The following is a 12,729-nucleotide window of genomic DNA, read 5'->3' as shown; positions in this document are numbered from 1 at the left end:
CACTCCCTTGTTCAAGCCGTATGGCATAATGTACAGTTTCCAAGGCTTTACGGTGTCTTTATCCTAAATCTACAAGTTTTTCCAGATATCTTCTCCGGGAGGACAAGACCGAATTCTGGCGTACATGATTAAGAACATACTTTCAATGGATTTTTCCTTGACAAGATCTACACATAGTCGAAAGCATACAACAACAGTTTCCTCCCCATCCCTGTCTCCTCGGAAGGCCTTTCTCTTAATCTCTTACTCACCTTTGCCCAAGCCACCACCTCTAGCCTTCCACCCAGTACACCTCCTCACATCCCAAGCCAAGCCTACGCGCTCCCAGGCCCAAATCCACCACTTGGTAACGTCCAAATCCGTGCGTCGAACCCCATTCCGATAATCCCCGGGGAACGCATGATGGTAGTTATGATACCCCTCGCCGAGGGTGACCACCGCCAGCAGCGCACAGTCCCTTGCGGAGTTGCGTGTCGAGTACGACTGCTCCCCGATCCAATGGGCCAGCGAGTTTATGCAATACGAGACATGCCACACGAGCACCACCCGTAGACACCCCGCGTACAGGAATCCGCCCTGCCAGTCGCCCCAAAGCATGCCGGCCACGGCAGCTGGCAGCAGGAGGCCCATCAGCCCCGCCAGCGGGTAATAGGTGCGCCGCTGCCAGACTACCACGGGGTCGCGGTCGAGGTCGCTCAGGTCTACTCCTTCAGTCTTATGACCGAACCTGTCGGGGTTGTAGGTGAGGATCCAGCCGATGTGCGTGTAGAAGAGACCGCGTTTGGCGTTGTAAGGGTCGCGGTCGGTGTCGGTGAAGCGGTGGTGGGCGCGGTGGTCGGCGGCCCAGACGCGGATGGGGAGCTGGAGGGCGCCGGCACCGAGGGCTGCGAGGACGATGCGGAGTGGAAGGCAGGCTTTGTACGCTTGATGGGTCCAGAGGCGGTGGTATCCTGATTTTGTTCTTGGGTGTTAGTGGCGGTTTGTTTCTCGGAGGCGGGTTGGGGAGGACGGACCAGCGGTGATACTTAGCCCTGTCATGAAGGCGTAAATCAACGTCCACACACAGGTTTTCCACTGTAATGATGTACTGGGCGCATGGTAGGCCACGTATAATGGCAGCCCTAGGTTGGCTGCCGCGTAGCGGAGGTGCACTTGCTTCCACCACGTCTTGGGACGAGAACCCATGGTATGAAGACCTCGAGGTCAATGATGGGATGCAGTACTAACAATGCGAGTGAATAGCTGGAATAGGCGAGTGGGAGGACGGATGCCTTGTCATAACAAAGCCCTCCAGCTGAGGAGTCATGTCTAGAACCCCAGACAAGGGACAAGTCCCGCCGGCATTTGACCCTCGGTTTCAGATCCACATATGTGCCCCCCTGATCGACTGAGGCCCTTATGCAAGGGTGAAAGCTCTATCTCTGTGTCCAGTGACCACAAGGATCACTCCGTCGTCTACAGCACAATTCTCGTCCTGGCACCCTGTCACCCTACAGAGGGGATTGCACGGTCTGCTATTTCTAATATCTCCGATCCTCCCAATCCATACAGCATCTTCTCACGAATCTCTCGCCGAGCGTTCTACCAAAGCCAAGAAAGCCATCAGCAACCATGGACATCGCCACGCGCTGGACAATGCTAGTCCACAAACACCCGCCCTCCTGGATCGAGCTGGTAGGCATGCTCGCGACCCAAGTCCTCACCTTCTGGCTTCCAGCCGGCATATTCACCGTGTTCGACCTGCTGGCCTGGCCGTCTATCCAACAATACAAGATCCAACCGGCGCACAAGCAGCCCCTTCGCAAGCTCATCATCCGCGATGCCCTGCTGGGCTCCCTGGGGAACCAACTGCTCAGTACCACGCTGCACGCCCTGCAGCTGGTGGCGGTCCACCTCGTCCTCGGGCGGCCCGACCTGGGCTACCGCGTGCCGGCGACCCTGCCTCCCCTCCGCGAGTTCCTGGTGGACCTAGTCCTGTGTATCCTGGCGCGCGAGACCACCTACTACTACGGCCACCGGCTGCTGCACCACCGGTTCTTCTACGCGCGATTCCACCGCCAGCACCACCGGTTCCACGCCCCCGTCGCGCTGGCGACCCTGTACGCCCACCCGGTCGAGCACATCGTCACCAATATCCTGCCCATCGTGGGGCCCGCGCGCCTGTTCGACGTGCACGTCGTGACCCTGTGGGCGTTCATCGGCGCCGTCGGCCTCAAGGCCGCCCTGGCGCACAGCGGGTACCGCCTGTGGGAGACCCCAGACGGCTGGAAGCCCGAGGTCCATGATCTGCACCATGAACTGATGACGGTCAACTACGGCTTGATCGGCCTCATGGATCGGGTGCATGGGACGCGCGCGACAAGCAAACCGAAGCGGAGCTAGTATGTAGTGCCACGGTCTTGTACCCCGCCCTTCGGCACGTAAACAGTGCGACGGGTTTGGGATTGTATGTATGGGCCTTGCCAATGTGATCATAACTCGTGATTGGTATTTCGCGGAAGAGCTTCATATCTTTCCTGGAGAGGAGGCGGGAGAGGTGAGCTTGAGGCCGTCGTGGACGGTTACCACTGACGCATCCTTACGCTCTGAATGAATCCGAATATGTACCGTCGTGAGTCGATCTCAAGTGGGGGATCCTTTGAAAGGCATAGGCTTCAATTGAACTGATAGATCACATAATTCCCCCTAAATGGGTCGCTTAGGCTCGAGCCAAGGCTTGATGATCTGCGCGGTGCGAGTTATGAATCTCCTTGGGTCGATTGTACGGCTGGTGTCAGAAGTCAAACTGGCAATGGGAAGATATCTACTCCGGAGGAGAATGCTACACTGACCTTCTGCATGTTTGGGATAGATTGTTGAATGCCAGTGCAAAGAGAGGAATGTGTGTGTGATCGATCGGCTGTGTGACTCATTTACGCATGCGATGTGATATGTCAAACCACCTCATCGGGACAAACTTCGGAGACCTCCTATAGGTTGGATCAGAGACCAGATCGCGCGCTAGAGCCAATTGCTGGGTTCTCATTGGCATGGTAATGATCTCCTGAAGGAATTCATCTCGATGAGCAGTAAGGAGTGGAACAAGGGGGCGGATGAATCAGTGGCAGACCTTCACTGACGCAAGGGAGCACACATTAATTAGTTAAAGAGGCATGTATGCAGACACGGGATACGATGTAGAGCCGTCAAGCCCTTCCGTTGTGCTAGCACCCGCATATAAGCTGGAGGTATAAATATGATTGGTGGCCAAGCCACTGCAGCCCATGCGCCTAGCGAAACTTAAGCATCTTTGCCTCCCAAGTGACTGCTGTAACTTGAGCTCCCAACGCTCACCGACTCCAGAAAACATCCACAGAATAGACGAACGACAGCCATCATGTACATTGCGGCCTCGGCTCGGTGGCTCTGCTTCTTCACCTGGATCTGCGCCGTCATACATCCAGCCTCAGCAAAGGATGCCCCCACGGTGATTGCCGGCATGAATCACCTTCGCCAAAGTGTTGACTCGGCTCAAGCGGTATTCAACGGCTACGATGGTGGGTGGATGTCGTCGTGGGAACTGGCCCGTGCCGTCTGGGACGTCTATGCCCAAACCAAGTCGGCTCGGGGAGAATGGGATTCCGCCCCAGCTTTCAAAGACGATGAAGTGCCGGACATCCTAGTCGCATACCACTCTATGAGACAGTCTGTTGCCAACACGTTGGGTGCGGCCGGCAGTAAGGTAGGCATTCAACCCCCCCCCCCCCCCCGCCCCCCATCTTATTACCGGGGCTGCGGTTGTGCCCGTTCTGGATGCGTCTTCGGTGGCTGACACTACTTGTCTTTCCCCGCCACACAGGGCTCAATGTACGATAAGAGCGGTGTGAGGCTTATGGCAATCGCTATTATGCAAATGTTCGAGAACGAACGTAGCTCCTTCCAGGATGCGGCGCGGGCGAAGATCCCCGAATCGTTCCATGATGATATTGCGGGTCCAGTGGCCAATCTTGGCAACGAGTTCCAAAGCGCTATGAAAGCTCTAGCATAAAGGTCTCTCCGCGACAGACCAATCACATTTTGTCCCGATCGAGCCAGGGCCTCAAATAGCTGCTGAATTTCATGTCAATCGCAGACATAAAACATCCAATTCCCCGTAGAACATACAAAGCTCGAGCCGAGCTTTTGTAAAAAAAGATTATCCCGTACAGCGAAGCTCACTCGAATGTGTGCAAAATGGCTTCACCAACCATGTGTCACGACTCTCATCCAGCGAAGGATTCCAGCCCCGAGCCGCTGGCTATCGTAGGCATGGCGCTGCGTCTCCCCGGGGGCGTCAACACACCGGAGGACTTCTGGGACTTCCTCCTGAACAAGCAAAATGGTCACGGCCAGGTCCCCGGGTCCCGGTACAACATCGACGCTTTCCACCATCCCTCGCGGACGGGTTCTGTGCGGACGAAGGACGGATACTTTCTCCCCGAGGATCCAGCCTATTTCGACCACCAGTTCTTCTCGCTGAGCCCGTTTGAAGCCGCTCGACTCGACCCCCAACAGCGTCTCCTGCTCGAGGTCATCTACGAGTGCATGGAATCCGGTGGGCAGGTGGGGTGGCGTGGTCATGGGAGGAAGATTGGCTGCTTTGTCGGTGTTTTCGGCGAGGATTGGTACGACATGCAGTCCAAGGACACGCAGAGAATCGACCGGTTACATGTGCTCGGAACAGGATACTTCGCGCTCTCGAATCGCATCTCCTATGAGTTCGACCTCACAGGGCCTAGGTAGGTTCAAGCTGCTCCTCTCGTGGAGGCCCTCTAGTACCATTGGCGGCTTACAGGCTTATCCTTCAGCATGACATTGGCGACGGGATGTTCGTCGTCCATGGTGGGGCTGCATGAAGCCTGCCAGGCGATCTTATCTGGAGACTGCGACTCCGCGATTGTGGCTGGCACGAACCTTATTCTGACTCCGACCATGACCACAACGATGTCCGACAACCTGGTGCTATCGCCCAGCGGTATTTGCCGTACCTTCGACGCTGGAGCTGATGGCTACGGTAGGGCAGAGGGAGTGAATGCACTGTATATAAAGCGTCTTGCTGATGCCGTGCGCGATGGAGACCCCATCCGCGCGGTCATCCGCGCCACAGCGACTAACTGCGATGGACGGACTCCAGGAATCACTACCCCCGGCTCAGTCACACAGATGGCGCTTGTTAGAGAAGCGTACAAGCGCGCGCAGATCCAGAAAATCACAGACACAGGTTTCTTTGAGTGCCATGGCACGGGCACAGTCGCTGGAGATACTGCGGAGACATCGGTGGTTGGGGAGCTTTTCCGCGAATCTGGCGTCATTATCGGTTCGGTGAGTGCTGTCTAATTGGGAGATGGAATGGACCACACGGGCTCATGGGTCTAATTCTGGAATAGGTGAAACCGAACATGGGCCACTCAGAGGGCGCATCGGGAATTACGAGCATAATTAAGACTGCTCTGGCACTCGAACATCGCACCATCCCGCCGAACATCTTCTTCAAGGCCCCCAACCCGAGCAGTAGGCGTCACGTTTGGACATAGTCTTTGGTTGTCACTAACATATTTCTTGCAGTACCGTTCGAGGAATGCAAGCTAGTCGTACCAGTCGATTCTATGCCATGGCCATCGCATAAAGAGCTCCGGGCCAGTGTCAATTGCTTCGGTATTGGGGGTGCAAATGCGCACGTAAGCCCATTCTCTGGCCCTGAATCCGTAGCATGCCACGCTGACCATCATCACAGGCTATTCTCGAGCCGGCTCCAACATCGTGTCGAGGAACTCAGGCTGTAGTCTCCCAATCTTCTCACAGAACGACAAAGAAGCTGCTGGTCTTGTCTGCAACAAGTGCACAAGCTCTCTCTGAACGCGCCCGAAGGTTAGAGGAGTTTTTGGCAAACAGAAGCCAGGATTTAAATGATGTTACCCACACCCTTGGGGTGAGAAGGGAGCATCTGAAGTACCGCACATTCGCGATTGTCTCTTCCGATACCGAGGTTGGCTTGCAAGAATTGCCTCTGGAGGCTTCACCGTCTCCTGAAGTCACTTTAGTGTTCACGGGCCAAGGCGCACAATGGGCGGGAATGGCTCGGGAGTTGCTCGAAAATAGTGAAGACTTCAAAAGTGACATCCAACACATGGATAATGTGCTGAGATCTGCAAAGCCTCCTCCGTCCTGGTCGATAGCAGGTATGTACACCAACCACCCAATAATCAAGACCATGCTTCAACTCATGCCCTTGCAGAGACCCTGCTAGCCCCAGAGGCGCAATCAAAGATTCACGATCCATGTCTCTCTCAGCCTGTTTGCACGGCAATACAAATTGCAATAACCAACCAACTTAGAGATTGGGGACTCAAAGTTTCGGGTGTGATAGGACATTCCAGCGGTGAGATCGCGGCAGCTTACGCGGCTGGAGCCATCTCGCTTCGCAGCGCAATAATAATTGCCTATCATCGTGGAAGATTAGCCCAAAATGTGAGCGATGGATCTATGGCTGCAGTTGGTCTCTCGCGCAAGGAAGTCGAGCCTTGGTTGGCAGAAGGAGCTGTAGTAGCCTGCGAGAACAGTCCTCAGAGCATCACAATCTCAGGCGACACAAAGGCGGTTCATTCGACCATCGACGCAATTCGTACCGCGTACCCAGACGCATTCTGCCGGACTCTCAAGGTCACCAAGGCCTATCACTCTCGTACGCACTCTATGCGATGACAAATCCTTTGCAATTGGCCCTGACTGACCCACTGAATAGCAAAGATGCAGCCCATGGCCGCGGACTATGCCGCAGCTATTGCTCCCGAAATTGAGATAGTCGCCACACATATGCTGCCGATGTATTCCACCGTGCTCGGTGAGGTAATTAATGATCCCGCTAGGCTAGATAGTGAGTACTGGAGCCGTAACTTGATCTCTACCGTCGAGTTCAGCAAGGCAATGAAGGACATGCTCCGGTCCAAGCCCGACCATGATCGACTTTTTATAGAGGTCGGACCTCATAGTGCACTTCAGGGACCGCTGCGTCAGATGTTTGACTCAACCAAATCCAAGGGACAGAATTGGTACATTCCGACGTTGGTACGGGCTCTGAGTGGAGAGGATGCCCTGCTTCGTGCAGCTGGACTGGCCTATAGCCGAGGGGCTGAGATCGATCTTCTGCGCATCAACGGCCCCGGAGAGGTTGTTGACTGCCTGCCACGGTACCCATGGCAACATATTGAGCGGCACTGGAGCGAAAGTCGGCTGAGTGAGAGCTGGCGACAGCGCGAGTTTCCTCACCATGAGCTTCTCGGATCCAGAGTACTCGAGTCAAGCTCTCTAGAGCCTTCGTGGAGGAATGTACTCCAAATCCACGATTGCACCTGGTTAGGGCATCACAAGTTATTCCGAGATACTGTTTTCCCTTGCGCCGGATATGTAGCGATGGTCGGGGAAGCCATCCGACAGCATTGTCACTGTGAGGGATATGAGATCCGCAACATGATCCTCAAGAAGCCACTGTTCCTCCAGGAAACAAGCGGCACCGAGGTCCTCACGTCTCTGAAGCCCGAGAGATTGAGCGATATTGCTGACTCCGAATGGTTTGACTTTACTGTTCTTGCCTTAGATGGAACTGAGTGGGGCAAGTACTGCCATGGTCAAATACGGGCTATTTCTCCGACAGCAATACCGAAAGTCAGCAAACAGCCACGCTGGACCCGGAAAGTGGAGCCCGCGGATTGGTATCAGTTCCTGGCTCGTGTGGGGCTGAATTATGGGACGAGCTTCCAGCGAATGAAGGAGATATCGGTCGACCCGGTGGAGCATCTGGCAAATGCAACTGTGCTCGAGAGCACTAGCGACTATGAAGGCGATTATCTGGTACATCCAACGGTGATTGACCACTGTCTTCAACTATTGTCAGTTGCTGTAGTCAATGGGATTCGGAGACATGCCACCTCGTTGGCCATCCCGGCCTCCATTGACCGGATTAGCATCACGCGTACTGAAGGGGATATGTGGATTCAAGCAGACACATGCAGCACCTTATCATCGACGAGCATGTCCGGAGATGTCAGTATGCTTAGCAAGGCGGGACCAGCCCTGGTGATCGCCGGAGCGACTTGTATATCTCTCGTCAATGATGAGCCGGATAGGGAAAGCCCAATCCCTCTCATGTCTCAGTTGGAATGGGCACCATGTCTTGACCTCATCTCGCCGGCAGAATGGCTGCCTCCCAAGTGGGAGGAACGGGGTGTGTCCCTGATGGCAGAACTGACATGTTTCTACATCTTAGAAACCACATCCCAGATTGCAGGCTTGGTACCCGCGAATACACACCTGGCAAAGTATCAGTCATGGCTGATGAGAACGCACGATCAACTCTCCAATAAAACAACGCAAACATTTCTCCAGATTCCCTGGCAAGACATGACCAGTAATGAGCGACATGGTCAAGCCGCCGAGATTCGAGAGCAGCTCACGCTGCTAGGACGAGGTGTTGACAGGCTAGAAGAAGTCTTGAGACGAGTATCTGAGAGTGCAAGCCAGATTATACAGGGTCACGTTGCTCCACTTGAGGTTCTGTCCATGGATATCTTGCGAGATGTGTATGACTTTAATAGCTCGCTCTCGGACTGGAAGCCATTCTTGTCTCTGGTCGGCCACTGGAATCCTCGCCTCAGGATTCTGGAGATTGGAGCTGGCACAGGGGCCACCTGCGCACAGGTAATCGCTGCGTTGCGGTCGAAGGGTGGAGAGAAAACATGGGCCAGTTACACCTTCACTGACATATCGCCGGCTTTCTTTTCAACTGCAGCAGAAAGATTCAGCGAGCACGAGAACATTTTGTTCCAGACGCTTGATATCACTCAGGATCCTCTCCAGCAGGGATTTACTTCGGCTTCATACGACCTGATCATCATCTCTAACGTAAGATTTGTCGTCGCCTCTCACATAATTCGGGTATTGGCACGTAGCAAGATTCGTCTTTGCTAACATTATAGTAAAAGGTCATCCATACCACACCTTCGCTCGGCGGTGCATTAAAGAATGTTTACAAGCTCATGGCTCCCGCAGGATACCTTGTGCTCCAAGAGCTCTGTCCCGGTGAGTAAAGACTCCGCCATTCCGTCTGTACTCAAGGTCTTTGATCTGACAGCAGCAGACACCCTGTTCACCGATTTCGTCATGGTAGGTCACATGCCCGCGCGGATTACGTTTAGCCCATGTTCGCTCACGATACTACCAGGGCACGATACCTGACTGGTGGAATGGTGAAAGCGATGGACGAAAACTGTCTCCGTACGTCAAGCCGGAGCGATGGCACAACGAGCTTCTGCAAGCGGGGTTCACTGGAGCAATGTGCGTGGCGCTAGACAACAAGCCTCCATACCAGCAGAATGCCAACATAATCTCACGTCGACCCGCCGAGTATCTGCCGGCACAAAAGATCACCCTCGTCTCGGTCAGCGCCGAAAGTACTATTCCATGGGAGAAAAGGCTGGAGGAAACACTTTTGGGACAGGGCTACCACGTAGATTGGGCCACACTGCATTCACTACCTGCGAACACAGAATGTCTCATCTCTCTCCTCGATCTGCATGCGCCTGCATTGCATGATATGGACGAGGCCCGGTTCGAGCAGATGAAAAGTCTATTCTCGATCAGTTCTAATATGCCCCTCATACATTTAACGCGCAGTGTGCAAACCACCTGTCGTGATCCTAGGTTGGGTCTGGCCCTAGGTTTTTCCCGAACTCTGCGAAGGGAGATAGTTGGAAAGATCGTCACAGTTGAGCTTGATGCATTGAATGAGGGAACTTGTCGAGCGGTCGTGGATATATACCACCGGACACGACAGAAGGTCCCGAAGGAGACTCTGATAGACGACGAATATGTGGTTCGTAATGGCCAGGTCTATACTAGCCGAGTTCACTGGCACACGCTCAAAGATCAACTGCAAGAAGAGCCTAAGTTGGAGGCACCACGCTGCTTGTCTGTTCAACGGTATGGGCTTGTTGATAGCCTAAATTGGAAAGCTATTCCAGATGCAAAGCCGGTGCTTGAGCCTACAGAGCTTGAGATAGATGTCCATTACGTTGGACTGAACTTTCGGGTAGGGGTTAGCACCACAGCTTGGAGCCTTTTCGAATGCTAACCGCACACGGAGCCAGGATCTCATGGTTACTCTGGGTGTCATGGGCGATGCAAGTGAGCTCGGGATAGAAGCAAGTGCTACCGTGCGCAGAGTGGGTGACAAGGTCACGCGGCTTAAAGCTGGGGACCGGGTGGTAGTCTGTGGTAAGGGTCTGTTTCGAACACGGGCGCACTTTCAGGAGCACGAATGTACCAAGATTCCTCCTGGGCTGTCTTTAGAGGACGCGGCGGCGGTCTCGGCGGTATATGCAACAGCGTTCTACGCCTTGATTACTGTCGGTCAGTTACAGCCTGGCCAGGTAAGGAACGATTCCATTTTGAGCGTCGGAAGCTTTGCGATAACACAGGCTAACATATCCGGCAGACTGTTCTCATCCATTGTGCCACCGGGGGTGTGGGCTTGGCCGCCGTTCACATATGCCAGGAAATTGGCGCAACCGTACAGATCCCGACTTGACCTTTTCACCTGTGATTGTTCGCTAACAGGTTTGACAGATTTACGCCACTGCAGGCTTGCCTGAAAAACGTGGCTATCTGCATACCGAGTATGGGATTCCCGCGGAGAACATTTTCACCTCTCGAGACGATTCATTCTGTCAAGGTGTCATGAGCAGAACAGCCGGAGTAGGGGTAGATTTGGTTTTAAACTCACTGGCCGGAAGCCTGCTTCATGCATCGTGGCAGTGTGTTGCCAAGTTTGGAAAAATGATCGAGCTAGGAAAGCGAGACTTTTTGGCGCGTGGAAGCTTGAGCATGGATCTTTTTAACGGCAATAGGTCTTTTTTTGGTGTCGACATGCTGAGCATCATGGCAGAACAGCCCAGGCTGTCACAGCGGTAATTATCCTCGTGAAATTGAAATGGTTGACAGACTAATGTGAGATGCTCAGATTGATGGACCAATTTGTTGAGTGGTACAAGGACAATAAAGTACGACCGATCCGGCCGCTTCGACTGTTCACAGCCAGCGAGGTAGCTGAGGCTTTCAAGTATATGCAAAGTGGCAACCATATGGGCAAAATCGTGGTCAAGATGCCGACAGTGGGGGACGGGTTATGCACGAGCCCAGTCAAAATACCTATGACTCTATCGGCAGACAAATCGTACTTGCTGGCGGGTGGACTAGGTGGCATTGGACGCGCCGTGGCGAATTGGCTTGTCGAAAAAGGAGCTCGCCACTTGATCTTCCTCTCACGATCGGCTGGTCGGCGGGCGGATCATGAACGGTTCGCTTGCGAGCTAGCACGGCAGGGCTGCGGAGTCGAGATGGTTTCCGGAGACGTTGCTCGGCTGCAGGATGTCGAAGTGGCTCTGTCAAAGGCAGCCGGGCGAGCAATTGGAGGGGTAATTCAGATGTCCATGGTGCTTCAGGTATGTTTCTAGAGTCCATTATTCTGACCATAGCACATCCTTCCATATGGCGCCTCATCTAACCAGCAATCTAGGATGAGAGCTTAGCCAAGATGACGCACAGTCAGTGGCTGCAGACTATTAGACCCAAGGTCGATGGCACATACAACTTGCATTGGGCGTTAGAGGCGCACGAATCCAGCCTCGACTTTTTTGTTCTGTTTAGTTCTATGTCCAGCATGGTTGGCACAGTCGGACAATCGAACTACGCAGCAGCAAACTCTTTCCTCGATGCATTCGTACTGTATCGTCGCCAACTAGGCCGCATCGCGTCGGTGCTAAACCTGGGCGTGGTGGAGGACATCGGATGCGTGCATCAGGACCAGGCCACATTGAACCGGGTCAGGTCAACTGGAGCGCGTCTCCTACGTGAGGAAGATGTCGTGAACGCACTCCATGCAGCCATTCTATCCTGCAGATTGCCACCAGATCCCGCCAAGATGATCTCGAGTGTGATGATGGTCGGAGTGGGCTCCGTCAAGCCCCTCTCGGCGCCGGGCGTAACTCCCTTGTGGGGACCGGATATCAGGTTTTCGATGTATGAGAACCTGTATGGGCAAGTTGGACAAGATACGGAAACAGATGAGACAGACCTGAAAGGGTTTTTCTCTGAAATACAGAGTAACCCGGATCTGCTAGATGATCCTGCCACAGAACTACGTATCATGTCCGAGCTGTGCAATTTGATCAACGCTCATATGTCTCGCGACGGCAAAGACAACGACGACATGGCCAACATTGCAATTGACTCGTTGATGTCGATCGAGATTCGGAATTGGTTTCGCCGGCAACTCGGAATGGAAATCAGTCTGACTGAGATTTCGAAGGCGGGCACGGTTGGAGGGCTCAGTCGCGTGTGCGTGGCTACACTCAGAGAGAGGTATTCTGTGCCGAGTAAAGACACAGAAAAGATCGAGAAATAGATGCGGAGGAAAGTTGATGGAAAGCAAGTCGCAGTAGATGGCGAGAGAAAGTAGGTGATAGGAGCATGAATGAATCGTTGTGGTCGTTGAGTTGGAAGTCTGTGGTGGCCTAAGGCCCCGGCCCAGTCACATGACCACCTGCCTGATTAGGGAATAGCCAATGCAACTGGAGCCTGGAGCCTTCTGAGCCTGTGGAGCGAACTACCTTGTACTTTGAATCACTACACTATCTCTTACCTCCTACCTCTAAGCAT

The 12,729-nt window shown here is 53.9% G+C and overlaps 4 protein-coding genes across 4 annotated transcripts; 3 read left to right on the top strand and 1 right to left on the bottom strand.

Annotated features, from left to right (window-relative positions):
- Positions 1–176: 176 nt before the first annotated feature.
- On the bottom strand, positions 177–1,289 carry BO72DRAFT_58787 (acyl-CoA desaturase). The gene is made up of 2 exons (XM_040950553.1): positions 1,014–1,289; positions 177–950 (listed from the first exon to the last, which is right to left on the bottom strand). The coding sequence occupies exons 1-2, from the start codon at positions 1,183–1,185 to the stop codon at positions 244–246; spliced, it is 879 nt and encodes a 292-aa protein (XP_040802853.1). The 5' UTR covers positions 1,186–1,289; the 3' UTR covers positions 177–243.
- A 1-nt stretch (position 1,290) lies between these two features.
- Positions 1,291–2,879, top strand: BO72DRAFT_58626 (sterol desaturase family protein). The gene has a single exon (XM_040950551.1). It carries the CDS (start codon positions 1,612–1,614, stop codon positions 2,380–2,382), a length of 771 nt encoding a protein of 256 aa, XP_040802852.1. The 5' UTR covers positions 1,291–1,611; the 3' UTR covers positions 2,383–2,879.
- Positions 2,880–3,764: 885 nt separating this feature from the next.
- On the top strand, positions 3,765–4,119 carry BO72DRAFT_58623 (uncharacterized protein). The gene has a single exon (XM_040950550.1). It carries the CDS (start codon positions 3,845–3,847, stop codon positions 4,025–4,027), a length of 183 nt encoding a protein of 60 aa, XP_040802851.1. The 5' UTR covers positions 3,765–3,844; the 3' UTR covers positions 4,028–4,119.
- A 93-nt stretch (positions 4,120–4,212) lies between these two features.
- Positions 4,213–12,475, top strand: BO72DRAFT_526402 (type I polyketide synthase; the record flags this gene model as incomplete). Its single annotated transcript, XM_040950031.1, has 15 exons — positions 4,213–4,757; positions 4,827–5,340; positions 5,406–5,529; positions 5,584–5,696; positions 5,753–6,197; positions 6,254–6,700; positions 6,761–8,916; positions 8,997–9,093; positions 9,152–9,177; positions 9,236–10,102; positions 10,161–10,442; positions 10,508–10,582; positions 10,639–10,979; positions 11,033–11,513; positions 11,588–12,475. The coding sequence occupies 15 exons, from the start codon at positions 4,213–4,215 to the stop codon at positions 12,473–12,475; spliced, it is 7,401 nt and encodes a 2,466-aa protein (XP_040802850.1).
- Positions 12,476–12,729: the final 254 nt, after the last annotated feature.

Source organism: Aspergillus fijiensis (assembly GCF_003184825.1).
Source record: "Aspergillus fijiensis CBS 313.89 unplaced genomic scaffold BO72scaffold_15, whole genome shotgun sequence".
Taxonomy (NCBI): domain Eukaryota; kingdom Fungi; phylum Ascomycota; class Eurotiomycetes; order Eurotiales; family Aspergillaceae; genus Aspergillus; species Aspergillus fijiensis.
This window is presented reverse-complemented; position numbering and strand designations above follow the sequence as displayed.

What these genes read in the sequence shown, in the direction of transcription:
- BO72DRAFT_58626 (XM_040950551.1), top strand. Translation starts at nt 1,612, where the DNA reads ATGGACATCGCCACGCGCTGGACAATGCTAGTCCACAAACACCCGCCC.
- BO72DRAFT_58623 (XM_040950550.1), top strand. Translation starts at nt 3,845, where the DNA reads ATGTACGATAAGAGCGGTGTGAGGCTTATGGCAATCGCTATTATGCAA.
- BO72DRAFT_58787 (XM_040950553.1), bottom strand. Translation starts at nt 1,185, where the DNA reads ATGGGTTCTCGTCCCAAGACGTGGTGGAAGCAAGTGCACCTCCGCTAC. An exon ending in AGGGCTAAGTATCACCGCTG is followed by an intron (nt 951 to 1,013) that starts GTCCGTCCTCCC and finishes GAACAAAATCAG; the next exon opens with GATACCACCGCCTCTGGACC.